At 30.5% G+C, this 25,747-nt stretch overlaps 4 protein-coding genes across 5 annotated transcripts; 3 read left to right on the forward strand and 1 right to left on the reverse strand.

Annotated features, from left to right (window-relative positions):
- Positions 1-6,304: 6,304 nt before the first annotated feature.
- On the forward strand, positions 6,305-7,963 carry LOC112776616 (uncharacterized). The gene has a single exon (XM_025820826.3). The coding sequence runs from the start codon at positions 6,647-6,649 to the stop codon at positions 7,526-7,528; it is 882 nt and encodes a 293-aa protein (XP_025676611.1). The 5' UTR covers positions 6,305-6,646; the 3' UTR covers positions 7,529-7,963.
- A 4,661-nt stretch (positions 7,964-12,624) lies between these two features.
- LOC112779509 (beta-glucuronosyltransferase GlcAT14C) lies at positions 12,625-15,533 on the reverse strand. Its single transcript, XM_025823809.3, has 4 exons — positions 14,563-15,533; positions 14,285-14,360; positions 14,049-14,164; positions 12,625-13,236 (listed from the first exon to the last, which is right to left on the reverse strand). The coding sequence occupies exons 1-4, from the start codon at positions 15,101-15,103 to the stop codon at positions 12,704-12,706; spliced, it is 1,266 nt and encodes a 421-aa protein (XP_025679594.1). The 5' UTR covers positions 15,104-15,533; the 3' UTR covers positions 12,625-12,703.
- A 2,183-nt stretch (positions 15,534-17,716) lies between these two features.
- LOC112779553 (uncharacterized) lies at positions 17,717-21,966 on the forward strand. 2 transcript variants are annotated; one of them, XM_025823852.3, is made up of 10 exons: positions 17,717-17,949; positions 18,022-18,313; positions 19,030-19,236; positions 19,380-19,482; positions 20,066-20,145; positions 20,236-20,313; positions 20,588-20,679; positions 20,992-21,103; positions 21,246-21,374; positions 21,589-21,966. In XM_025823852.3, the coding sequence occupies exons 2-10, from the start codon at positions 18,026-18,028 to the stop codon at positions 21,703-21,705; spliced, it is 1,206 nt and encodes a 401-aa protein (XP_025679637.1). In that variant the 5' UTR covers positions 17,717-17,949; positions 18,022-18,025; the 3' UTR covers positions 21,706-21,966. The 2 variants fall into 2 exon arrangements, with proteins under 2 accessions (XP_025679637.1, XP_025679636.1); XM_025823851.3 differs by having other exon boundaries at positions 17,877-18,313.
- An 827-nt stretch (positions 21,967-22,793) lies between these two features.
- Positions 22,794-25,712, forward strand: LOC112779550 (F-box/kelch-repeat protein At1g51550). Its single transcript, XM_025823849.3, has 2 exons — positions 22,794-23,779; positions 24,527-25,712. The coding sequence occupies exons 1-2, from the start codon at positions 23,320-23,322 to the stop codon at positions 25,507-25,509; spliced, it is 1,443 nt and encodes a 480-aa protein (XP_025679634.1). The 5' UTR covers positions 22,794-23,319; the 3' UTR covers positions 25,510-25,712.
- Positions 25,713-25,747: the final 35 nt, after the last annotated feature.

Below are 25,747 nucleotides of genomic sequence, written 5' to 3' on the forward strand. Positions count from 1 at the left end.
AAGGTCCACCTCAAAAGTCATTCATTCATTCATACATTTTTATAGGATAAATGGTTAAATTAGTCTCCAAAAAATTATTTATTTTTTAAATTTGTTTTCGAAAATGTTTTTTAATTAAATTTGTCATCCAAAAACTTTAAATTAGTCATTGTAGTCCTTTCGTTACTAATAGCGTCCAAATTTGTTAATATGACACGTTAATTGACACCACAATATACACTTAGTAGTCCTAATTGGTAGCTAATATGATAAGTTTATGAAATTAGATCAAATAAATCTCAAATTGAGAAATTCTAATACATCAAGTTATCCTCTCAATTATGTTTTGATTCGATCTTATCATATTAATAGTCAATTAAGACTCCTATTTGTGTGTTGTAATATCACTTAACGTATCGTATTAACAAATTTTGGCGCCGTCAACAAAAAAATGACTGAAGGACTAATGTGATTAATTTAAAATATTTGAAGAGCGAATTTGATTAAAAAAAATCTTTCAAAAACCAATTTAAAAATCAAATAATCTTTTAGGGACGAATTTAACTATTTACCCATTTCTATATAATATATGGTTGCATTGAATAAAAGTATGACAATATATATTTTTAATGTCACGACCTCAAATTCAAATTTTAGATATAATTTTTTTAATAATTTAATTAACTTGTGCTATAAGGCTGTGTTTAGTTGATGTCTTTTAGATACAAAGACATAAACATAAATACATAAGTAGATATAGACACATATATACACAAATTTTATTATAATGTTTGGTGATGATACACAAGATACAATTATCTAATTCAAATGTCTATTTTATCTTAAACATAATCATCATTGCCATTATCATTATCACTTATTTCTAACACCAATGCTAATTTTTTAATCTCAATTCAAATCAATATCATAAAAAAATTTAATTATTAGTTCAACAATTCAAATTAAAAATTGAAATAGAACGAAGAATTTCAATAATTATATTTTAAAAATTAAAAACTGATACGCAATTAAAAGATAAATAGAAATAAAAGTGAGAGGGATGTGTTGAGGGTCGAGAAAAGTGACGAAAATAAAGAAAAAGGTGATGAGAAACTGCAGATAAAAAAAAAACAGAGGAAGCTGGAATAGATATGAAAAATGGGGATAGTGAAGTAATGAGACCTATGGCGGTGACGCAATGAGACCCGTGGCAACGACAATCTGCAATGGCGAGAATGGAGCGACACGAAGACATCTATGGCTGCCAAAAAAGACGTACGGAGACAAGAGAAGTTTTGCAGGTCCGATTCAAGAAAAAAGAAGTTTTGTGGCTAGATTCGAGGGTCAAGGGAGGAGGAAAGTAGCTGCAGTGGAGGATGAAAAAAAAAATTGCAACAGTAAAAGATGAAAGCGTGTGAAGGAGAAGAAGAAGGAGGCTGAGGCAGTATGAAAGAAGAAGATTAAAAAGGTTAAATAAATAAGGACAAAATTAGAATTTTAAAAAAATATTAAGAATAAATTTGTCAAAAAATAAATTTTAAATTGTGTCTCATCGTGTCTCATTATTTTAGAAAAATACAAAATACACGTATTTTGTGTATCTCTATGTGTAATCGTGTCTCTGCATTTTTATATCTCACGAAACAAACATGGGGCGTGTGTGTAACTGTGTCCATGTTTTTTATAGACATAGACACTAACCAAACAAATCCTAAAGGCACATATATTAAAATTACTATTAATAAAAATTTAAAATTTATTCTTTTAATAAATATAAAATAAATTAATTAAAAAATTAAATTTTTTGTATTTTTATAAAAAATATTAAATATATATTAAAATTAATTATTAATATATATATATATATATATATATAAAATTTAATTTATTTTTAATATACATTTTATATTAATAACTAGTTTTAATATATATCTAATATAATTCTTTCAATAAAATTTTTTTTATGTTATAATCTTGACATATAATTTAAGATACAAATGAACTAAATCTATAATACTATTGGAATGAAGTTTATCTATAAACAAAATAGTGAATATCTATCCGACCCTTGATAATTATCTCGAAAGGACAACGAAATCCTAAACAAAAACACTTAATTCAGCTTTTGATTTTTTTTTTGAGACTGATTAGCTTTTATGTTAAAAGAAATAATATTGATTTTTTTTTTGCACAAAAACCTTGTTATTCTTTTGAAATAATTATCAAGAGCTGGATTAAAATTTTTTTTTTGTCAAAAATCACATTATCTTTTGAAGTAATCGTCAAAAATTGTTTTTGAATTTTACTCTAAACAAAGAACAAAATGTTGTTCCACCAAAAATGAGTCATTTATTGAATCAACCACCGCAAAATGGTTTTCATGAGTGACACATGCATGGCTTAAATTTCATTGAAGAATCAACACCTTCCAATCTTACACCACTTTATTTATTGTGTGGTTAATTACCACTCTATTTCATTCTGTGGTTCCTCGTAGCTCACTTATTTATTACGGTCCTTTAACATCGTGACACGTCACTCATATTGTTTGGTGCCACTTCCATTTCTTTTGCTTCCTATCGCAGCCTCCATTCTCATTTTCTTGGTTTCAAATTCTAAAACCTTTATGATTTTGTAGAAAGACGTAGCTTTGGACAATACCTTACTATCTACGTTTTTGGACATTTTTGTTATTTTGCTTCAACATCACCATAAATGGATTTAACTTTGCTATGTTTCAAAAATGTTTGAAAAGACACAAAAAAAAGAGTTTAAAGTAATTTAACTTTTTTTTATTTTTAATAATTATTAGAATAATTAAATAATATTAAATGTAATGAATATATAATAATAGTAACAGATACATGAATTGATGAAAGGTATGTTCTGACTAAAGAAAAAAATAAAGGTCTGCACGATCTGCTTTTATTATATGATTAGAATGAAGAAAATAATAACAAGCTATCTTATTAAAACTTTTAGTGTTTATTTGAACGTTATTATTTTGATAAAAAAAATTAATAAAAAAAGATTTTTTTATTTTTTTTTGTGTGTTTGACAAATTTTTAGTAATAAAAGTAAAAGCACTAAAAAAAAAAAATATCTTTTTTTGAAAAACTGTAATTTACATCTTTTTTTAAAAGATTTTTTTCTCTTAAAAAAGATGTTTATTATGTAATAAATAAACAAAAAAATATTTTTATATTGTTATACCCAAACATAATTAATAGATAAAAAGATCTTTTTGTATGAGATATTCAAACATAAAATTATTTTTATTTTTTTATAAGATCTTTTAAAAAAAGATAACTCAAAAAAATATCTTTTCTTAGAAACTCACCCAAATAAGCTCTTAATATTAAAAGTAAAATATAAAAAATGGTATTCTAGTTTGAATTTATGAATTATAACTAGTTAATCAATGGTTTCATTTTTTAATTAATTAATTTATGTTTTGGTACGTACATGAACCAAAATTGAAGGAAAAAGAGGGAGAATATACTAACATATATATAAGAATATGTTTTAAAGGCATTCGAACCTTTTCTTTTTTGTTTACTTTTTAAATGTTTGGTGAAGGGTCTTTTTAATAAGGCCCCTAAAATTATTGAATAATATACATATATACCAAAAAATGAAGAAGAAGAGAAAAATCAAGTTAAAAAAAAAATTTCACAGAACAAAATCATTATACCTTTACTTTTTGTAAATTGAATTATTAAGTTATGATGATTACTTGTGACACTACTATACAAAGCCATCATTTTTTTAAAAAGATAATATGGGATAAATTATTAAATAATATCTATACATCACACTACACATATTTTAATAACTTATGGTCTATTATTGGCTTAAGGATATTATTATAAATAAAAAGAGGTTATAGTTACGGCAAATAAATCATTATCAAAATTTTCAAAAACATTTTCTTAAAAAATATCCTAAGAATATATATGTAATATATATGTGTGCATAAGTACACTTTTTAATTTGAATATGAAAGTAAAAATAGTGTTGGACTCGGATATGGGGAATACAGGTATTTCACAGCCATGTGGTGTCAGTGGAACAGAATTCGGACCATGCGAGTTCTCTATCAGTAAACGGATAGTCCAAATTGCGTTTGATATTCCATTTCATAAAAAAATTGACAACAACAAACAACTCGGATGGTCCGTTTTTTAGCTTCCGAAAATCATATTTACCCAACCACAAGTCGGATCATGCGATTTCTTAAGCAAAATTTTAAAATCAAACAACTCACATGGTCCAATTTATGCACTCTGAGTTTTTTCAATTTTTTTAACACAAATTAAATCCTCTGATTTGTGCATTCTGAATTTTTTTCAACTTTTGTATACTCCTACAATTTTAAAAAACACAAAAAATTACTATATTAAAATATATCACTCATTTTACTTCCGTATCAAATTTTTTTAGCCGCATAAGTATATGTATGTAAAAAAATATCACCAACATAAGTCATTTTCATTTTGAAAGAAAGATCTGTTTGATTTATGGGAATGGTGACGTGATTGAAAATTTGAAATGATGACGAGGAAATTGAATGGTTCCACGTGGAGAAGTGCCCTATGATCCATTCAGCTCAACCAGATATTTTTCCCACTTTCAACCAAAACCAACCACTTCTAATATTCTACTATAATTCTAGAATAGAAATCTTGAATTTTGAAATTTTATGTATTTCTCTTTTACCATCAATAATGTAAACGTTTAAATTGTATTTTAGATTTACATATATGCCATTATTAATCTTATCATCTCATTAACCACATCAACATTTTACTATTAAAATAACATTAATAAAAAAATGAGGCAAGTTATAAAATAATTTTAAGGAAAAAAATATAAATAAAGTAAGAGAAATAAAAAATTATATGTATATTAAAAATAAATTATTAAATTATCATTATATATTGATATATATATATATATTTTATGTAGGTCATTTTAGTATAAATGTATGATTATATTATGGTGATTATACTGAATATAGAATTTTAACAAATATTATTAATATTAAAGTAATATTTTTTTATTTTTAAATAATACTATTCAAAAAGTATTGGTTAAAAAATATTACGAAAATATAAAAAAATATCATTTTAATTAGTAATATTTAAATATTTATTATAATTATTGTAATATATTATAGTAAAATCCACTATTATATATATTATTTTATATATTTCTAACTATATTTTATATGAATAATTATTTTTTTTTTGCACATATATGGTTGAAAGAAAAAATATATACTTAAAAAAAATTTCAATCTAAGGATAATCTCGATATTCACCGCAGTTTGAACATGTGAAATAATATTTGACGGTGCAAAAATAAAAGCGGTATTAAAAGAAATAAATAATCAAAATATATTTTTGGAACAAAAATTTTTTTTAATATGGAGATAAAGTTAGTATTTTAATTAAATATTAATATTTAAAATATAATATTATATTATAGATATACATAAAATATGTACTGACTAGAATGTTAATACGTATCTAATATATATTTTGTGTATTATTAAAATGATGATATATATTTAATACATATTTTATATGTTCTATTAATTTTTTATTTACAAAATTTATTTATCTATAATTACACTAAATAATATCATTTTCAATAAAAATATTAATATATTTTTCGTATATAAAAAAAAATTAGTCCTTTTGAGAATGAAAAATAAAAATAAAAAGGAAAAGGTTCGAGAGAGACGAGGTTTATAGAATGAGAACAAAAGGCACGAGAAAGAGAAAGTAGCATGTGAGAATGAGGTAAGAGAGATCAATCCCTCATATCACATCATCATCATAATTTCAATCAATTCGTTTTCTTATCCTTTTTTTTTTTTTTTTACACAACCTAAATTTGATCCATAAGGAAGAATGAGCCTCATAAGTAGTAAGGATTTTGCATAATTAAATATATTAATATAGTAAAATGATAATTGTGTAAACTTACTTCATATACGTGTCTCATTTTCATATTTGTAATTTAACGTTAACCACGTGTCCACGTTTTATGTTTATATAAATACAGAAAATAAATAAATAAATTAGGAGGTTCACATTTTTTTTAGTGTCAAGAGAAAAAGAGAGTTGACTAATGATGATTTGAATATAAAATAAAAATAAGAAAAAGTAATTATTGTCAATCTAGAATTTCAATTATTAATAAATTATTTTTAATACAAATATATAATTAAAATAGAATTATTTAATAATGACCGAACATGTGGAAAAGAAGCATTAAGAGATATTTTGCAATTTGCATGCAAGTTAGCAATAGAATAAGCCAAGTGGTGGTTTAATTTGTGTTCATATTCCATTTCAATTCATTCTATGGTGTTCAATTTTGCATCTCAATTTCCATGCCTAGCTCACCACCACATATTACTAGCCACAAATAAAACAAATGGAAATAAAAATAACGACCCTTCAAAAAAAAAAAAAAAGTGTGACATACATAAGGTTATTTAAATTAAAATATGTGAGCTTATGTGGATATTAATACAAGTTCATTCCTTTATATAATAAACACCACATTCATTCATTCTCATTGTTAACGCATTCATCTCTCACCGACTTTCTCTGCAATTTCTTTCTTTATTGTCTTTTCGATTTCTCTGACGAAGATGAAGGAGAGGTTTTGTGAGCTCTGCAAGGAAAAAGCTTCTCTCTACTGCGCCTCTGACTCCGCCTTCCTTTGCTGGAAATGCGACGCCACCGTTCATAATGCCAACTTCCTCGTCGCTCGCCACCGCCGCCGCCTCCTCTGTTTCAACTGCAATTCCTTCGCCGGAGTCCACATCTCCGGCGCCTCGTCTCGCCGCACCGCCGCCAACTGCCGATCCTGCTCCCCGACGGAGATTCATTACTCCGACGAGGAGGAGGAGGAGGAGGAGGAGGACAATTCCCTCTGTTCTTCACCTCCTTCTTCCTCGTCCTCCTCCTCTGCATGCGTTTCCAGCTCGGAGCCACGCGCCGGCAACAAGATCAGAACAAAATACTTGCCGGAAAAGAGAATCAGAACGGTAACCTCTTCCGGTTCGGCGGTTACGACGGACGACGATGATTTTTCAACGCCGAAGCAAAAGCGGCAGAGGAATAACAAGAAGAAGAATAGTAATGGCGGTGGATCTGGTTCCGATGAGGTAAGAACGGCGTCGGCGAAAGAGTATTCAGTGTTCGCGAAATGGAGCGAGGAATTAGGGTTGGGATTAAACGAGGGGAGACGCGTGTCGTGCGTGGCGTGCAGAGCGTTGAGAGTATGGGTGAGAAAATGGAAGGGAGTTGGTATTCCGTATAAGGTGGGTGCTGCGACGTCGTTTTGGTTAGGTTTGAGATTTTGTGGGATGACGTTCGAGAATCTGCGGAGATTGGAAGAGATCTCAGGTGTGCCAGCTAAGCTCATTCTCCAAGCATATGCCATGCTCTCACGTGTCTTCTTCTTCTCCCAACAACAACAAACCACTTCTCCCTTCTTCCATTTGCAAGAAGGCTCTGATGAGTCTTAGAATTATGGAAGGAAAAAGTCTAGGAGCCAGCAATTTTTGTATTTTTTAGCCTACATTTAATCATTAAAAGAAAAATGAGTGATTTTTTACTATTAGATATAATTTTACACCATTAAAAATATAATTGATGGTCAATTAATGATTATAAAATACCAAAATTGCTGGTTCTTAACATTCTATTCTATATTCTATTTGTATTCTTCAAGCTCAATTGTTGTTGTTGTTTACTCATTATTGGAGGAGAAGAAGGAGAACAACATTTTAGTCTTAGCAAGGAAATAGATTTGATTTCAGCACCTTAGTTTAGTTTATTTGTGATGGTGATGTAAAACAATGCACAAAAGAAAAAAAAAATCATCCTCTTGATGTAGTTTGTTTAGTCTAGAAAAAACAGAAAATGTATACCGAAGAATTTCAAATGTTTCTATTTTCTAAGTTCTTTTTCTCTTGATGTAGTTTGTTTAGTCTAGAAAAAACAGAAAATGTATACCGAAGAATTTCAAATGTTTCTATTTTCTAAGTTCTTTTTAAGTGAGTATAGAAAAATTATAGAAAAATTATAGCGTGCTTTAGTGGGTGATTTTAATTATAAAAAAAAATATAATATATATTAATTAAAATTAATTATTAAAAGAGTTGAAATACTGGCATTTTAAAAACATTTTAAAAAAATTTATACGTTGTTTGGATTGCTGCCAATGCCATGGTGGTTGATTAATCTATTTTACCCAACGTGTACCAATTGGATCCACAATTTCATGGGTTCAATCAATACTTAATTGATATTTAGAGTTGCATTTAATTCGATAGATTATTAATATGTAATAGTATTATATGCATGATTTTACAATATTTTTTCTAAAGATATTTATGTAATTTGTATCAATTGTAACATGCATATTGATCAAGTTTTATTGATGCATGTTTATGAAATGAAACAAATCGAGAGAGATGGTAGGGAAAGTGGGGTAACAATTCAAATAAATGATAAGGACAACATAATGTCTGGGAAATTCTGCTTCATTTGAAATGTTGGCGTTTAAAGATAAAAAGAATCATTGGAGGCATGGTGGTGGATCTAATCATATGCTATTATTCATCACTGTGTCGTCTATATAAACCATATATTTTTATCAGGCTTTAAATAAATCCAATCGTTGCGAACCAGTGATAATGTTGCTTCTGCCTGCACGTCTCTCAATTCCAATTTAAAAAACCAAACAAAGAAAATGAGGCATCGGTAGGTGCTACTTCATATCCAAGGAACCAACAATATCTCAACTCCACAAAACAAACTTTATATCTTTGTTTTTGGTGAGGTACATTTCAGAATGGAAAAGTATGAGGAGCTAATGGAATATTTATACAATGTGCACAATGAAAGTTTAGAGAGTATTAGAGATATAATCATTAATGTTACCTTTTTCTATTAGCTAAAGCTTTTGGGATAAGTGGTATCATAATATGGTATTAGAGTTCTAGATTTGAAAGGTCAAGAGTTTGATCCTTGGCAAACACCAAAATCAATTTAATTTTTTGAAAAGATGTTTATTATCCCTAATACTCGGATGGTTATTCTAGATAGTATAAGAGATGTTCATTTTATAACTCAATAATCCATTGTACACATTGTACAAATAGTCCATTGTCTCTCTAGCGAAATCCTTTCAGAATTATTTGTGCAGAGTATTTTACAAACAAGAATGTCAAATGGTTAGTAGAATTTATTTTTTTAGTGAGTAGTTTGTTAGTAATGTTTAAAAGTATAGACTAAAAATATATTGTTAGATTAAATAAATTAGACTAATAACTAAAAGTAATGTCTAAAAATAATAAATTTTATTAGCCTTTTAATTTTTTTTTACAAAATTATATTAAAATTAGGAGTATAGGAAATTAATTTTTAAATAGTTAATTTTTTTATTGCAAATAATTTATTTAACTTTTATTTTTGTCGAGGATTTAAGATTTTAGATTAGAATTTAAAATGTAGAATTTAATATTTAAAATATAGATTTTAAATAAAATTTAAAATAAAAAAGCTGATATTGATTAAAAAAATATTTCTCTATTTAAACTCTAACACCATGGATATATCCAATTTAAATTACAAAAATATTATTTATATACTAAAATTAGTTACTATATATTTTTATACAAATATATGTACAATAGTTGTTTTTTTTCATAGTTATAATTTAGCGACTAAATCTCTAAAATGTTCCTCGTATTTATAGTTTTTATTATTTTAATCTTTTAAATTTAAAATGATTTATACCAGTCTTTGAAATTAATTTTTGAGCACCATTTTAATCTATGAATCCTTTCTAATACCAAATCAACAAATCAAGTATTGAATTAATTCTGATTTACTAGCAAGCTTGACACATGACTAATCAGCATCATTTCGTTTAGGCACTAAAGCAAAGAAAAAATGAGAAATGAAAAAAAAGTTTATATAATGTATAAATCATTATATCTCTCTTTTTCATTTTATAAACCATATTGTTTCTGTCTTATTTAATAACTAAAATAAAAAAAGTTATTTAACTATATGTCTAACGTAACAAGTCAGAACTATCTCAGCATTATGTTCATTGACTCAACGTTAAAAAAGGTCAATTACCAATATGGTGCATGGAATTGGATCTCAAAAATCATTATAATAAATTTAAATTTGAAGGATTAAAACGATTATAAGGATTTAGTCTAACTTAGCTGATAACTAACTACTTTTGTTTAATTAGGTGGAACTAATTAATTAATTTAATTCGTTACCGTAGCATAACCTTCCTATGTAGTAGGTGGCTGGAATATAAACCATTTTAAGACCACAACTACAAAAGTACCACGTATATGGTTCCGCAGTGATTTTGGTCCCAACTTCTAACTCAATTTCTACCGAGCAATAAATAATAATACACTACAACTAACAACCTGAATAAAAATATGAGGTTAAATTAAATACACTACAACTATTGTTGGTTATTCATAAACATGTAACACAAATAATAGAGGGCTTAGATGTGAGGTCTAAATGTGCTTCTAAAAAGTGCTCCCATTGTGGTTGCGGTTTAAAGCTATTATTTATTTGAAAGAAGAAGAAGACAGAGAACGAGATATGTGGGTTTTGATGAGTACGTAGATTCTTCTTGTCCCAAAATGGGATTATTATTCATTATGTTTAAACCACATGTTTTATTTGGATTTGAATTTTAAACTATAGCTTAAATAGTTTAGGGTTGTCATGGCTCATTCTTAACCATAATTTGGAATCTCCTTAAAATATTCATCAACCCATGGCTATAAACTTTTCAAACTTATTTTAAAGCGATTGTAGATGCATGGTTGTATACTTTAATTAAAGACAGATATTTTTAATAAACTTAATATCTATCTCTATATAAGTTGCAACCACATCATTGATCTTTAGTAAGGATTGAAGGGTTAATTAATCGGTTCCGCTACGTTATCAACAGTATATCTGCCAACTTCTGCCAACTCTTATTTATAATTGTGTTTCATGGAAGTGTGTTCGTGGATGTGTCTAATAAAAATATCTTTTTTATAGCCGTGTTTAATAGAAGTGTCTTTATAGATATATTTTCTGGATGTGTCTCTTTATATATGTATTTAAAATATATTAATTATTAGACACATCTACGAACACACTTTTATAAAACACAATTATAAATAAGAGTTGGCAGAAGTTGGTAGATAATATGTTGGTACCCTATACTTTTTCTTAATTATATTACAAGATTACCTTTAACTGATTATAAATTTTTTTTATTTTCTCTTTTGAATAAGAAAAAATATTGAAAGTTTGAAACCAACTTTTTATCAATTATCAAATCGATCAACATTTTTTGTTTTCTTTAAATTTCTCTTTTTTCCTCTTTAATCTTTACTAATTTACTACTTTATTAACTGAAAAGGTTGGATCTATAACAAAACCATTAAAATAATTAATTTTTTTGGACAATTATTTTAAATACCAAATATGTTATGTATATACAAAAAATTAGTCATCATAATAGAAATACATATTTAAAATTTTATATTTTTTATTATTCTATTGTAAAAAAATATTATTCTACTATGATAAACTTGATTATGTTATAGCTAATTATTTAGTTAAAAATGTCTGAATTAATATATAAAAATACATAATGACTTATTTACCGACCAATTTTTAATATCCACGTAATATTTTTTTATTTTACATATGTCTGATAATAATACCAATGATATATTTCAAATAGACTTAAGCTTGAATTGTAGACGCTACATGTTCAATGAATGTTGATTGTTATTTAAACAAATAAATAACATAAATAGTAAGAGGTTCTTTGAATTATACAATCTTATAAGCATACGAGGTTGACAACTTCAATTGTAATCGTTATCATATGATTATAACATGAATGCATGTTGAGTTTTGGAAGCATTTTGGCCTTTTCGTTTTTTCGTTTTTTCTTGCCAACCATTTTGATCTTTTGAAAATTTCGCTTTTCTTTTTTTGGGTACACACCACACGTTGCAGCAACGGCTAGGATCAATTACAACCGATGAGACTCGATCTTAAGAGGAGATTATGTCATTTGAGCTCTAGTTCATTGGTGAAAATCTTGCTTTTCATTCACTCATTTTTCCTTTTTTAAGGTAAGATATTCATTCTTTCATAGTTTCCTCTAATTAGTCTTTTTTTTTATTGGTCACTACTAATCTTTTGTTTGTAATTGTTTTTTTTTTGTGATTGAAGGGGCTAAGCCCAAGAAAGGAACAAAAAACAAAAACTTTAGTCGGCCCAAATTACATTATTTTGGCCCAAGACCTAACAAATAAGACTTTAGTTGAATAAGGATATATGATCTCGCTTTAACCAATTTGGGTTTGTCAAGTGGTCATCTCACTCGTCCGCTTAAGCAAGTGTCGGGGTTCGAATTTGCCTTGTGCATGCAGCAACCCATTGGCCAGCAGCAGACCCTTAAATAGAGCTCAGATCCGCGACGGATTAGCCCTTAACCTGTCGGGTTGGGGGATACCGTAGAAAAAAAAAAAAAAACCGATATATGATAAGGCCTAAAAAAGCATAGTGAAAAAATTCATCTCAATAGTTAACCTAATGTGTGATGAAAAAATCATACATTTTAAATTGCAACATAAAATATGTCACCCCATCTTGTGGAATTGGCAAGATCTAGTTCTAAATACCCCATTATTCACAATTTCATCTAACATAGTCTTAAGCTTAATGCCATAAGAACTTGGCTTTACACTATCAATGTTACCATATATTGAACACACTAAATCTGCCTCATCTTCTATGCTTGAAGAACACCACTCACCCTGAACCAATCCATTAGATGAACGATTAAGAATCAAATCATCAATTTTATCAAGAACAAGATCACCTTCACCAAATGGTCTTGCAAAAGCAGCATCACCATTTTCCAGCATTGTGTCATAGTGTGACAAATCAAGCAATTGGGACTCAGTTGGATCAGTGTCCCAAAGACTGTACCTTAGATTAATGTCCAATGTTGTGTTTTGGAACTCTGCTGAGTTGCACAACACAGTGTGGAAGTAAGATTCAAGAGGGTATGCCACATTGCTGAAGAACATTAGTAGTTTTCTTGGTAAGTTGTCCCAACCTTGGATGCAGTATTCCATAAATTCTCTTGTAAGGATCACCCATGGTGAACCTAATAATATTTGAAATGTTCGGTAACAAAAAAAGTTTAGACAAAAAAAAGTCAGAACTTACCTTATTTTACTTTTATTAATTTTAGTAACGGAAATATTTGGTAACAAAAGAAAATCAGCCAAAAACAGCCATAATTTGTCTTATTTAGCATTCATTAATTGTTGCGACAATTAATTAATGCTAAATAAGGCAAGTTCTGGCTGTTTTTTTTGTCTACCTAGCATTACCCTTTTAGTAATAACTAATGAAGGCTAAATAAAACAAGTTATAGCTGTTTTTTTTTAGTCTCTTTAGCATTATCGAATAATATCATGTAATTTTATTATTAGATACATTTTCATTTTTGATTTAAATACATTTTGTATCATAATTTACTGATGTAAGTAAGGTAATACTATTCTAATTAACTAGGTCTTTATAGTTTCGCTCAATTTTCAATTAGATATTTATCTATATTTTTAACATTTGTATAATCAATTTATAAGAAAATATTTATAATCAAATCTCTATACTATACAAGAGTTTTCCAACTAAAGTTTAAAAATTTTATAATCTAAATTTTATACAAAACAAATGTTTGCAAAAAAAATATATAATTTATTCTTTAATATAAGGACTTAATTACAAAATATTTAAATTAGAACTTTTTTTTTTTACTTAAAATGTACTTATACTGTAAAAAAACTTGATTACCAAAAGTGTTCAAATTATAAAGTTCAAATTAAATATTTGCATACAACATAGTTATAGGAAATTAATTGCAAAGTCTAAAATTATAATAAGAATTTGATTAAAAACAATATGACTGACCTAGGAATATGTTAAAGGCATCTGGGGTTTCTCTGGACTCAACAGCAAAGAAGAGTGGACTGCTCTTTTCATAATGTAAACTTGGATCTACCACTATTTGATTCATGTTTCTTTGCCTGCATCATCATATCATGAATTATGATGAAATCACTAGATTATTTTATCATAGCTAAGTGATAAGTTGTACATAATTAAGGAAATAATATAATCTAGATCTTAATTTGGTGATGACATACTCATTTCTAAGTGTCCTGTTAGTGAAGTGAATGAAATTGAGATATGTTGGCATGAATGTGAAAGCATGAAGGATATCTGCACCAAAAATTGATCACTAGTTAAGAAGATCATCACAAGCATGCAAATTGCATATTACAAGTTTACAATGAATCATAGTAGATTCTGTCTTCTGTATATCAAAAGATAAATCTTCTGTGCTTGTTTAGGCGTCATTAAATTTTTAGAAAAATATCTTTTTTTATTGAACAGTTGTAAATAAAACTTAGTGAATACGTACCATCCTGAGTCGCTATAGGATAATCCGAAGCGCTCAAGGTTATGAACCAATCCCAATGTTGGTTCATTCTGAGAAGAATAGCAGCAGCATGAAGAGGAGCAGAAAGTGAAGAAGATCCCATCCTATTAATGGCATAACTACTCCCAATAACATCAACATTCCCAAATGCCTCAAAAACTCTATGGGATTTAACTGAGAGAGCCAAATCAATTCTCTCAGACTCAGTGGATTCATCATCAAGCTGAACAAGATACTGGTTTCTTGGATGGTATATAGCCTTCAAAAGCCTCAAAATCTTCTTGTTTTCTCCTTTTGTGCCAATGATCCAATATGCAAAACTTGGAGGGTACCCTTCACCCTTTCTTACAACTCTTTTAGGACTATTGAACTTATTTGTGACTTTGGAATAGGAAGATCCATTTGGAATTTGAAGATTCAATCTTGAGAATATTGCTCCAAACAAGAGCAAACAAACACCAAAGGCTAGAAGGCATAATAGCCTATAATCCATTCCCCTGCATGGAAATTTTGGATTCCTCATTGAAATGGGATTTGAGAAAAGATTCAAACTTCAATCTTCAAAGGCTTGAATTCAGATCGGTTCGGCCGTGATCAACGAGTTCATCTCTTCTAAAAGCAGGATCAGAACATGGTGTGAAAAGGGTATCTACTATTTGAACCTGTGACTTTAGAGACTCACCCTTTGTCCAGAAGATGGTGCTGCAATAAAAATAAGCTGTCCTTGATCTGAATTATGACATATAGAGATTGAAGATGATAATATAGTACATTAGGGAAAGACATCTATAATGATAACTAGTTGATCAATAATTCATCCTAAAGCAAAAGGAGTAAGGTGAAAAATCAGTGTAGAAGGTGTGAATGTGATTGATACAGGGAAAAAAAAAAAGGTTGGAGATGTTGAAACTTGTTAACTTGCACCTAACATTTGGAAACTTGAATTGGAAGATAACAAAAGCAGGGTAGGGTACTCTTCTTTTAATTAAAAAAGAAGCATTAATTTGTTCATTGAATGGACTAGATTTATTTTTTTTTTCTTTTTTGGTTACAAAGATATTTATAAGTTACCTGTTTGCATGATCACATTTTTTTTCTTTCATGATGGAATGTGAGTCTTCTAATCATGAAAAGCAAATAGGTGTTTTCCTTTGAACACTAGAACTATTAAAGGATTATGAGTAATATATGGATATTGATGGCATTATTCTTTTAGAAGATTCATGAAGAAAATGTTAACACTTTATGGTCTCTGCATAATTCTAAACTTCCTTTTTTCAAATAACATTGCCAATGATATTCCATGATTTCATTCGATGAAAATTAGTCATGAATGTATATATTATTTCACATAATTTTTTAACTAAATAATTCGTAAAAAAATTAAGCGAATAATCAAATTTGTTTATAATTATATAATAATTTTTTTTTAGGGGTGAACGCGGATCGGATCGGATATGGTCAAAATTTCGATCCGATCCGCACTAAAATTATCGGATCGGATCGGATCCAATATCCGCAGTTTTTAAGGTTGGATCCGATTCGATCCGCACATAGATCGGATATCGGATATATTCGCAAAACACAAAAATATTTTTAAAAGCTTATTTTTAATAAAAAATATCAATAAAATTCATTTTTTCTATTCTTTTAAATATATTTACTCTTAAAATAATATTAAACATACTTTTCTTAAATAATAAATTAAAATAATACAACATATATGATAATTATTAGTTGAAATAAAACATAAAAAAATATTTATTTATTTATTTCTTTATTTTCGAGGATATGCGAATATGCGGATCCGACCCGAAAGTCTTGCGGATCGGATCCATATCCGCAATTTTTGGATCGGATTCGCATAAACACCGCGGATATGCGGATCGGATCCGATCTATGAACACTCCTAATTTTTTTATAAGATATCAAATATATATTTTTATACACATTAATTTATTAATAATTAATTTTTTATGTACGCATAATATAATTATTTAATTATTATTGATATACAACTGATTATGTATAGAAAGACCTATCAAAAGACTATTAAAATTAAGTATTTTTAGTAAAAAAATAATAATTAATTTTGGTTTAAATATAAAAAATATTAATCATTTAACATTTGTGATATGATTTTTGATTACAATGTTGGCTTATATGAAGTTTGGTTGATGCATCAAAATAATTCTCCCTTCTTCAATCTAAGGGGATAAACTTAATCTCAAAATCAAATAAAGATCTCCTAAAACTTATAGATATTTGATTACCAAATTTTATTTTCCTACAACTTTTTTCTATAATATTTTCAAATTAGGAATTAAGTTCATAAGATTCATGTACCAACTAAAAGGGAAAAAAAATTATAGAATTCATTTATATTTTTTCAGGCTTCTAGACACAATATTTTATTTCTATCCATTTAAAACATATTGTACATATCTTTGTCAATCTTAAAAATTACTTTTAATTAGTGTCTATAAATATATATTATTTTGATTTGATTTAGTTTTAATTCCAACAGATTTTTTCTTTAGTTATTAAATTTGACTCGCTATTATATCTTAATTATTTACTTATGATAACAAAAATTAAAAATTTTTATATTCTTAAGAAGAAAATAAATACTTTAAAATAATTAAAATTCAAAACCACGATGAATCAAAAGAGGGAAATAGAGATAAACATGACACAAAAAAATTATGAGAAAAGGACAAATAGGTCCCTGACCTTTTGTCCCGCGAACATTTTTGTCTCTGATCATTAAAAAATACTTTTAAGTCCTTGACCTTCACAAAACTTGGACGGACCAGTCCCTGACGGAGGCATTTGGACGGATCAGTCCCTGACGGAGGCATTTAGACGGAGGGACTGATTTGTCCAAATTTTGTGAAGGTCAGGAACTTAAAAGTATTTTTCAATGGTCAGAGACGAAAATGTCCGCGCGACAAAAGGTTAGGGACATATTTGTCCTTTTCTCAAAAATTATAAAATAAAAATGATCTATATACTGTGATCCCTTTTTTTTTTCCTCTTTGATTTGTTTCTTATTTTAAGCTTAATAATTAATAATTAATAATTAATTAATTAATCAATTAAATTGAAATTGAATGGAATCTGATTCTTCATCCTCATCCAGGGGCCACGGCGGAACAAAGCAGTCTCCACCATCCCAATCCTCATTCCTCTCTCTCTTTCTCTCTCTCTCTCTCTGCAACATTTGATTCTGTATTCTATATTCCATCATTCTCATCCATTCTTCTCTGCAATCAAAAACCCTTTTTTTTTTTGCTCTTCACATCGTTCTAATGAACACTCATTAAACCCTTCAAAAACCTCTTTTTGTATCTTCTGCCAATCCAGAAGGTAAAGTTGAACTCTTTTTGATAACAATCGTGGTTCAGTTCAGTTCAGTTTTAGATTTTTGCGGTTTTTCAGTTCCATGGAAGCACTATTGTGGAGCTGCGGTTTCATCCCCAAAACCCAAACGAATCTCAACTTATCTCCACACTCTTATTCACTTCCCCGCACTCATTCTTGTTCAATAACCAATCCACCACCTCAATTCCTCAAAATCAAATTCACCAATCACTCACAGTTTCAGCTTCTTCGTCTCTGTGCTCTCCCCAGTGATCTTCCCACCGATCCCAATGAAGAAGAAGCACTAAACAACAACAACAACAACATTGGCTTTCTTTCAAACGAAACGGTGCCGTTTTGTGACCCTCAGGTAATCTTTTCTCATATTCTAACATTCAATGTTATGATTTTTTTTCAGGTGCAAAGCTATTCTATATAGTTTTCTGGTGTTGCATAATGCATACTCAAATACTACATAGTTTCTCAGTGGTTAACACTATTATCAGTTTGTCACTGTATTTAATCATGTCATAAGAAAATTAGGCCAGTCTTTTTGTTCTATGGTTTATTGTCGATTTCCTAATTCAAAATTTTGTCTTTTGTGTCCGAAGATTTGGAGTAAAGCACCACATAGGTTGATTTCCCAATCGTGTTGTTTGAAAAATTCAAACATTATTGGTTTCGCGAAACTGGTGCTTTGTCTGAATTTTTGGCTCATACTGCTGCTCAAAATTGCCCTGCACATTCATCAAGTAAATGAAGTAATGCATAGTGTTACCATTGCTCTGGCTGATGTATGATCTCATGTATTTGCCTATATGTTGGTGTTAGTGTGTTGAGTTTGAATTGTTACGTCGTGCATCCAAATATGACTATGTGTCGGTGAATCAATGTAGTGCTAAGCTTATCAATTTTAAGGGTGGTTTTGCTGAATTGTATGTATTCCTACACTCAAGTCTTGTTAGGTTGTGATGTGTTATTGTGTGTGAATGTGTGTTTTATTCTACTTCACTGTTCATGTGAAGTTGAATGAATAGTGTTTTATCATCGACATTAGACTCAGTTGGGTGGCCTTTTGTTCTGAAGGAAAATTTAAGCGATTCCTATAGTATCGACAAAGATAAGGATGAGCCATTACATTCAGACATGCAATGGACAACTATGACTCCAGGATCTGGTGGGGGTTCCAGGGCCGGACTTTTCAGGACACCAATTTCTGGTGGTGTGCAGAGTGCAACCTCAGCTCATGGTTTACCTAGACCGGCCTTGGCAGTACGCAATTTGATGGAGCAGGTAAGGAGGTACTAATGTTGCCGGGGTAGCTTATATGCTATATTTTATTGTTGTATATTCTACTTAGAGCTGAATTTTAGAATCAGTTTTATTCACAGTTTCTCTTTATACTTTTCAATTACCTTTTCCTTCTGTGATTCAAGGCCAGATTTGCTCATTTGTGCACTGTAATGTCACGAATGCACCACCGACGAGAAGGATATCCATTTGGTTCCTTGGTTGACTTTGCACCAGATTCGATGGGCCGTAAGTCAACAGTTTTTTACATTAGTTATTTGACACTCACTCATGAATATTTTTTCGCATGTCGATTACAATGCTTGGTTGTTCATGATGGTACAAATAAGGTTGATAGTGGATTAAGGTTTGGAGTTCTACTGCAAGGGAACATGTTTGTTAAGAAAGTTAAATAATTGTAAACTGGGCATGTGATATTATAAATGGTTCCAATATATTTTTTATCCTCTCTTGGAGAAGATTGGGATAGCTTAGGCCTTGTGGTGAGTGAGTTCAATGTTCCTGCTTTAGTTGGAGCATGAAATGCATAAGACTCCAATCTAGTTGATGGTTGCCTGTAGTACTTCATAAGCATGTTTAAAATATGATGAAATAAATTAAAAATTCATAGTCTAACTCAAGATTCTTTCCCTTATTAAAGATTTCTCCTTTGCATAAGCTAAATAGAATGTTTCATTTCTGAAGTTTGTCTCGTGGTGATCTTTGCCATATCTTGTAGGTATATATCAGGATGATTATTTGGACTATTATGGTTTACTTGCTTGTTCATAATGTTTATCTATATAACGTGCTTTATATTCTGGTTTTGCAGACCCAATATTTTCTTTTTCACCTCTTGCGATTCACACAAGGAATTTGTTAGCTGACCCAAGATGCACGCTTGTAGTTCAGGTTTGCAATTTAATATTTCCCAAGAGCATCTTATATTTCTGATTCCTGTTTTTCTCCATCTATGAGTTTTATTGACACTTAATTTTATAGATACCTGGATGGAGTGGCTTGTCCAATGCAAGGGTGACCATCTTTGGGGATATTTATCCACTTCCAGAAGATCAACAGGTTATTTACTGATTAATTTGATTTTGTGGAGAAGAAATTGTTGAGCTTATTCCAGATTTTTTACATAACTGGGTCCAAGCCCGGAGAAAAGAGGAGGAATGTGTTAGGCCCTCAACAGCCAAATGTAAAATTCTGTTGAATCAGAATGACATAGAGAAGAAAATGTGAACATTTTTCAATGAAAAGGCAAAAGAAAAAATTGTACTAGTAAATATGGTTATAGCTAACTCCAATTTGAGGATTATTTGCTCATGGTCTTTCTTTGCACCAATAGGAATGGGCTCATAAGCAGTACATTGCGAAACATCAACAGGGGCCTTCTCAACAATGGGGCAACTTCTACTATTTTAGGATGCAGAATATAAGGTTTGCTGCTATCTGATTATAGTTCTTTATCAAATTGATACAGTTGCAGCCATTGCTGAGTGTATCAAACAAAATCTCCGGACATATATTTTTCGGGGCATTCTACCTGACTTTGCTTTTATATATATTTGACAGAGAGTTTTTTGTTTTGTTTGTGTTTTTGGGTTGAATTATAAAACATTCTTATTTTGGATGTCTGGTGAAAGATGTCTTTTTGTTACCTTTGAAATCTTCCAATATATATAGCACTTGCATACAATAGCATAAATGTGGAATTGGGAATTGATTTAATTGGTTCCTCGCAAATGGCAGTGACATATATTTCATTGGGGGCTTTGGTACTGTTGCTTGGGTGGATGTAAAGGAATATGAGACCCTTCAACCCGATAAGATCGCAGTTGATGGTGGTGAACAGAATCTAAAGGTAAACCTTTCTGAAACCTTACTTATGGAATAAAAGGATATATAAAATCTGATTTTGAAAACATTTTCTACTGCTCTTCGAAATAGTTTGTCTATTTTGCCCCACTATAACAACTTTACCGGACATTGATATCTAACAATAGGAACTCAATGCCATCTTCTCAAAGCCCCTAAAGAAGCTTCTATCCAATGATGAGGCCGAGGTAGATGATGCCGCACTCATATCTATAGACAGCAAAGGGACTGATATAAGGGTCCGTCAAGGTGCCCAGGTAAGCTTCTTCGACACAACGGTTATATTAGTTTTCTAAGGCCCTATTTGTTTTCCGTATTCATTTTGTGTTTTCTGTTTTTAGAACTTTACGAAGAAATTAGTGAAAACAAGAAACCGAATTTGATTGTTTTCGCTTTTTCTTTTACAATTCTTTACCATTAGTATTTGTAGCTGCTGCTCTCTAATCTTTCAAGTTTCAATCTCCTGTTCAGTTCAACATTCAAAGGATATCATTTGATGAAGGACAGAGTGTAGAAACCTTAGAAGAAGCCAAAGAAGCTCTTCGGAAATTGATACACAGAGGAAAAGTGTACAATTTGCAGAAATGAAAAGAAAAAAGAAAAACATGAAGATGCCTAACATTATCCTCCTCTTCCCCAGACAAGATTTGGAACTCTTAGAGTTTTCTAATCTTTGACTTTTTTGGACTTGTTAATTTCTGCCCCGGAAAGTGTATTATAATATTATCATGAGACTTGAGGGATCCCTATGTGGGTTATAATGCCATTGTCAAACTAGAAATAACATAATCATCTCAGAACTTTAGAAATAATAATAATAATAATATGCTATTTATTTCTTTTTTATTATTACTAAGATGTTACATATCATTTGGTTTGTTATTTTATGAAGAATATAGTGTTTTATTTTCTTCTAGAAGTTGATCATCTCATGTTTATCTGAGTTACAGATTCTGCCAAATTTCGTTTTAAGGTTTCTAAAATTAAAAGATTTGAAAAAGTAATATGAACATTATTGGTTGAGACATGAGCGTCAATTGTCAAACTAGAATCTTATCTCAAATTCAAAGACGCTACATATTATTTTGTAGTTTAATGTCCTAATTTCCAATTATCAATCCGTTGTTCACTGCATACCATGTCACCATGTCATCATCTAATGACTTGAAACTTCCAACCAAAATTTTCTTGAATGTTTTTATGACAGAAACAACTTCATTTGTAATAGTAGTTGGCATCATTAAAAACGTTAATATTTATTTTATAATTATTTTCTCTCTTAGATTTCTAACAAGATTCAAATAGATATAATAGAATAGAGAGTATAAAACTATAAATAGAAGGAATGTGCATTAAGTGCTATTGATGGATAGCTTCTAACTAAGTTCTACTCTCAAGTTGCAACAATACTAGAGACTATATAGTAAAATTGACATGAACCAATCCTATTCATAAAATTGACAATTACACTATGATCTTGCAAGTGTGTTCTGTATCTTTTTTTTTTTTTCTTTCTTTCTATCTAAGTAATTCTTTTTGGGTGTTAAAGATGAATTCTATTATATATGTTGTCTTAGTCCAAGTAATGTGACATGGCAAATAGGCAGAAAATGGTAGAAAACACAAGCTAAAGCTTGTTGAAACAAGGGGCTCTAGTCTCATCATTTCACAAAAGCAGACAAAGAAAATGGGCACCACACTTATCTGTCCACAATATCAATCTCTTTCCTTTCCCATCCTTTTTTACCATTTCTCTTCTCTTCCCCTCAACACATAATAACTCATGTCACATTATTACTATTATTATTCTTATCCAATACAAACAAACAAAAAACACTTATTTTCACCACTTATATGAAAAAAGCTGTTACTTGTATACATTGTGTGTGTGTGGATATACTGTGAAATCATCAATTTTTGTGTATTTTTGAACATATAGTTTTTGTTTCTTTCTAAACTCACTTGTTGTAACTTTAATTAGCTTCAGTCAAATTAGCTGAATTCTTGGTAATATAAGCATGGGAAATGGAATTTTATTTATCTAAGCATAGATGAAGAAGAAGCCAAGTACTTCAAACTAACCCTGGCTTCATTTTTTGTCTCTCTGGCTTCTTCCCAACACAAGCCAAACTAACTTGCTTGTTTGTTGCAAAGAGTCATAACCATAGATCCATACAACAAAGTAAGAGAGCTTCTATTACCATGGAAGAAGCCAGTGCTAGTGGAAACCATAGTTATAGTGGATCACCAATAACCAACATAGCACAGGACCACCTCTTAACTATTCTTCTCCTCCTCCCCATAGATGCAATTTTCTCACTTTCCATGACCTGTAAGAGGCTCAGAGCTATAACTTCCTCTGATACCCTTTGGAAATATCTTTGCAAAAGGGACTTAGGTTCTTCATGTGTTGATGGACTCATCAATTCTAATTCTTCTTCTTCTTCTTCCTCTTCCATTCACAACAATAATCATCATAACAACCACCATCAGTTTTCATGGATGAGGCTCTACAAGCAAGTCTACAAGATGGATTCTGTTACTTGCCATAGATTTTCTGAGCCACAACATGGTCAATTGGATTTTCCAAGTGCTAGAGCCTCTCACTCTCTCAACTTTGTATCCAATTGTTTAGTTTTGTTTGGTGGTGGATGTGAGGGAGGTTAGTATTTCTGTAATTCTATTCTTATTCATAAGGTCCAAATTCAATGTTCTTTTTCTTGGTTCTTATACTTATTATGTGCATGTTGATCAAAAACATTGACATGGCTCCTTGTTTCACACAAATGGTTATTAGTAACAATACTAAGTATCATATCATATTTGTGTTTTTTGGTTGTTCCCTTTTATTCTGAGACAGAGAGACAAGTCCTTTCCCCACAAGAAAGGGAAAGTGAGTAGAATAGGAAAATATTGAAAGGAATTTGGAATCACATGGCCTTACTATTATGCCATATGTAGAAGGGACATGATAGTTGCTTAGGTCATTGAGTAATCAAGATTATATGAAAGAATGAAGTGAATTCCTACTTGTATTAATGCCATGCTTGACTTGATTATCAGAAACCCATAGTATATATTCCACTATTATATTAGATTGTGATTAGTAAGCATGCAAGTCAACTAATCTAGGAGACTTTCAACTTGAACTTAACATAGAGCTCATGAAGCTTAAACTGCCCCACTTAACTCATTTGCTATGTCTGACTTCTCTTGAGGATAATAAGATATATAGGACAAATGAGAAAATCACTTCTCACTATGTCATGAACGGTTTAGGATATGGTTTCTGCATACTCACAATCATGCTGATTTTCTGTATAACAGAAAGTTTCTATGTCTGCAGAAATTTAACTAACTTCTAACTTTTTGGTATCTGTGTTGTCTGCTTTGCTATATTGGTTTTTAGGACGACATCTTGATGACACATGGGTGGCATATATTGGTAACGATTTCCGGAGTATGCTGAGATGGCAAGCAGTGAATTCAACAAGTCCAAGTGGGAGATTTGGTCATACATGTGTGGAAATGGGTGATTTCCTTGTTCTCTTTGGAGGAATCAATGACCTTGGCAACCGGCAAAATGATACATGGGTGGGGCAAGTTACATACAATGAGAACCATAGTGTTGCATTCTCCTGGAAGATGCTTGATGTTGGAGCAGTTGCTCCACCACCAAGAGGGGCTCATGCTGCTTGTAGTATAGATGACAAGAGAATGCTAATCCATGGTGGAATCGGCCTTCATGGCCTCCGGTTGGGTGACACATGGGTCTTGGAGTTCTCAGATAGCCGCTGCTTTGGCACATGGCATCAGATTGTAGCTCAACCATCGCCTGCACCTCGATCTGGCCACACACTGACTTGCATTGGACAAAGTAGGACAATTCTGTTTGGTGGCAGAGGCCTAGGCTATGAGGTTCTTGGTGATGTATGGATGTTGGATACATGCCAAGGATATCTAAAGTGGGTTCCAATACTATATGATCTGCAGGGCATACCACATAGTGTTTCGCTTCCACGAGTTGGACACACAGCTACCATGGTTTTGGGGGGTAGGTTGCTAATCTATGGAGGAGAAGACTCATACAGACACAGGAAAAATGATTTCTGGGTTTTGGATACAAGTGCTATTCCTTGCACAAGTATGCAGCAATCCACAATGAGATCATCTAAGAGAGTTAAAGACAAAAATATGTGGAAAAGGTGGAAGTCGAGCGGGTATGAACCCATGTGTAGATCATTTCACCGTGCTTGCGTAGATCATTCAGGGCGTTTTCTGTATGTGTTCGGTGGAATGGTGGATGGTTTTCTTCAGCCTGCTGAACCCTCTGGACTCAGGTTTGATAGAGAACTCTTTCTTGTGGAGCTTGTGCTTCAACTTAGGGGCTAGGGATGCAATGTGTACATGGTGTAATCTTATGTGCAGTAGTATCTACCAGTTACATGCCATAATCTTATGACACTGCTGGTGTTATTGTATCAGAGATTGTAAATAGCAGCTCCGTTGCTCAGCCAGTGTCAAAAGTATTCTGTGAATTGTAACTACTAATTAAGGAAGTAATGGTGTGAATAAAGATTAGAAAAACTTAAAAAGATGTATGATGATTAACTTTATTTCAAGTGTAAAT

Source organism: Arachis hypogaea, chromosome 19 (assembly GCF_003086295.3).
Source record: "Arachis hypogaea cultivar Tifrunner chromosome 19, arahy.Tifrunner.gnm2.J5K5, whole genome shotgun sequence".
Classification (NCBI taxonomy): domain Eukaryota; kingdom Viridiplantae; phylum Streptophyta; class Magnoliopsida; order Fabales; family Fabaceae; genus Arachis; species Arachis hypogaea.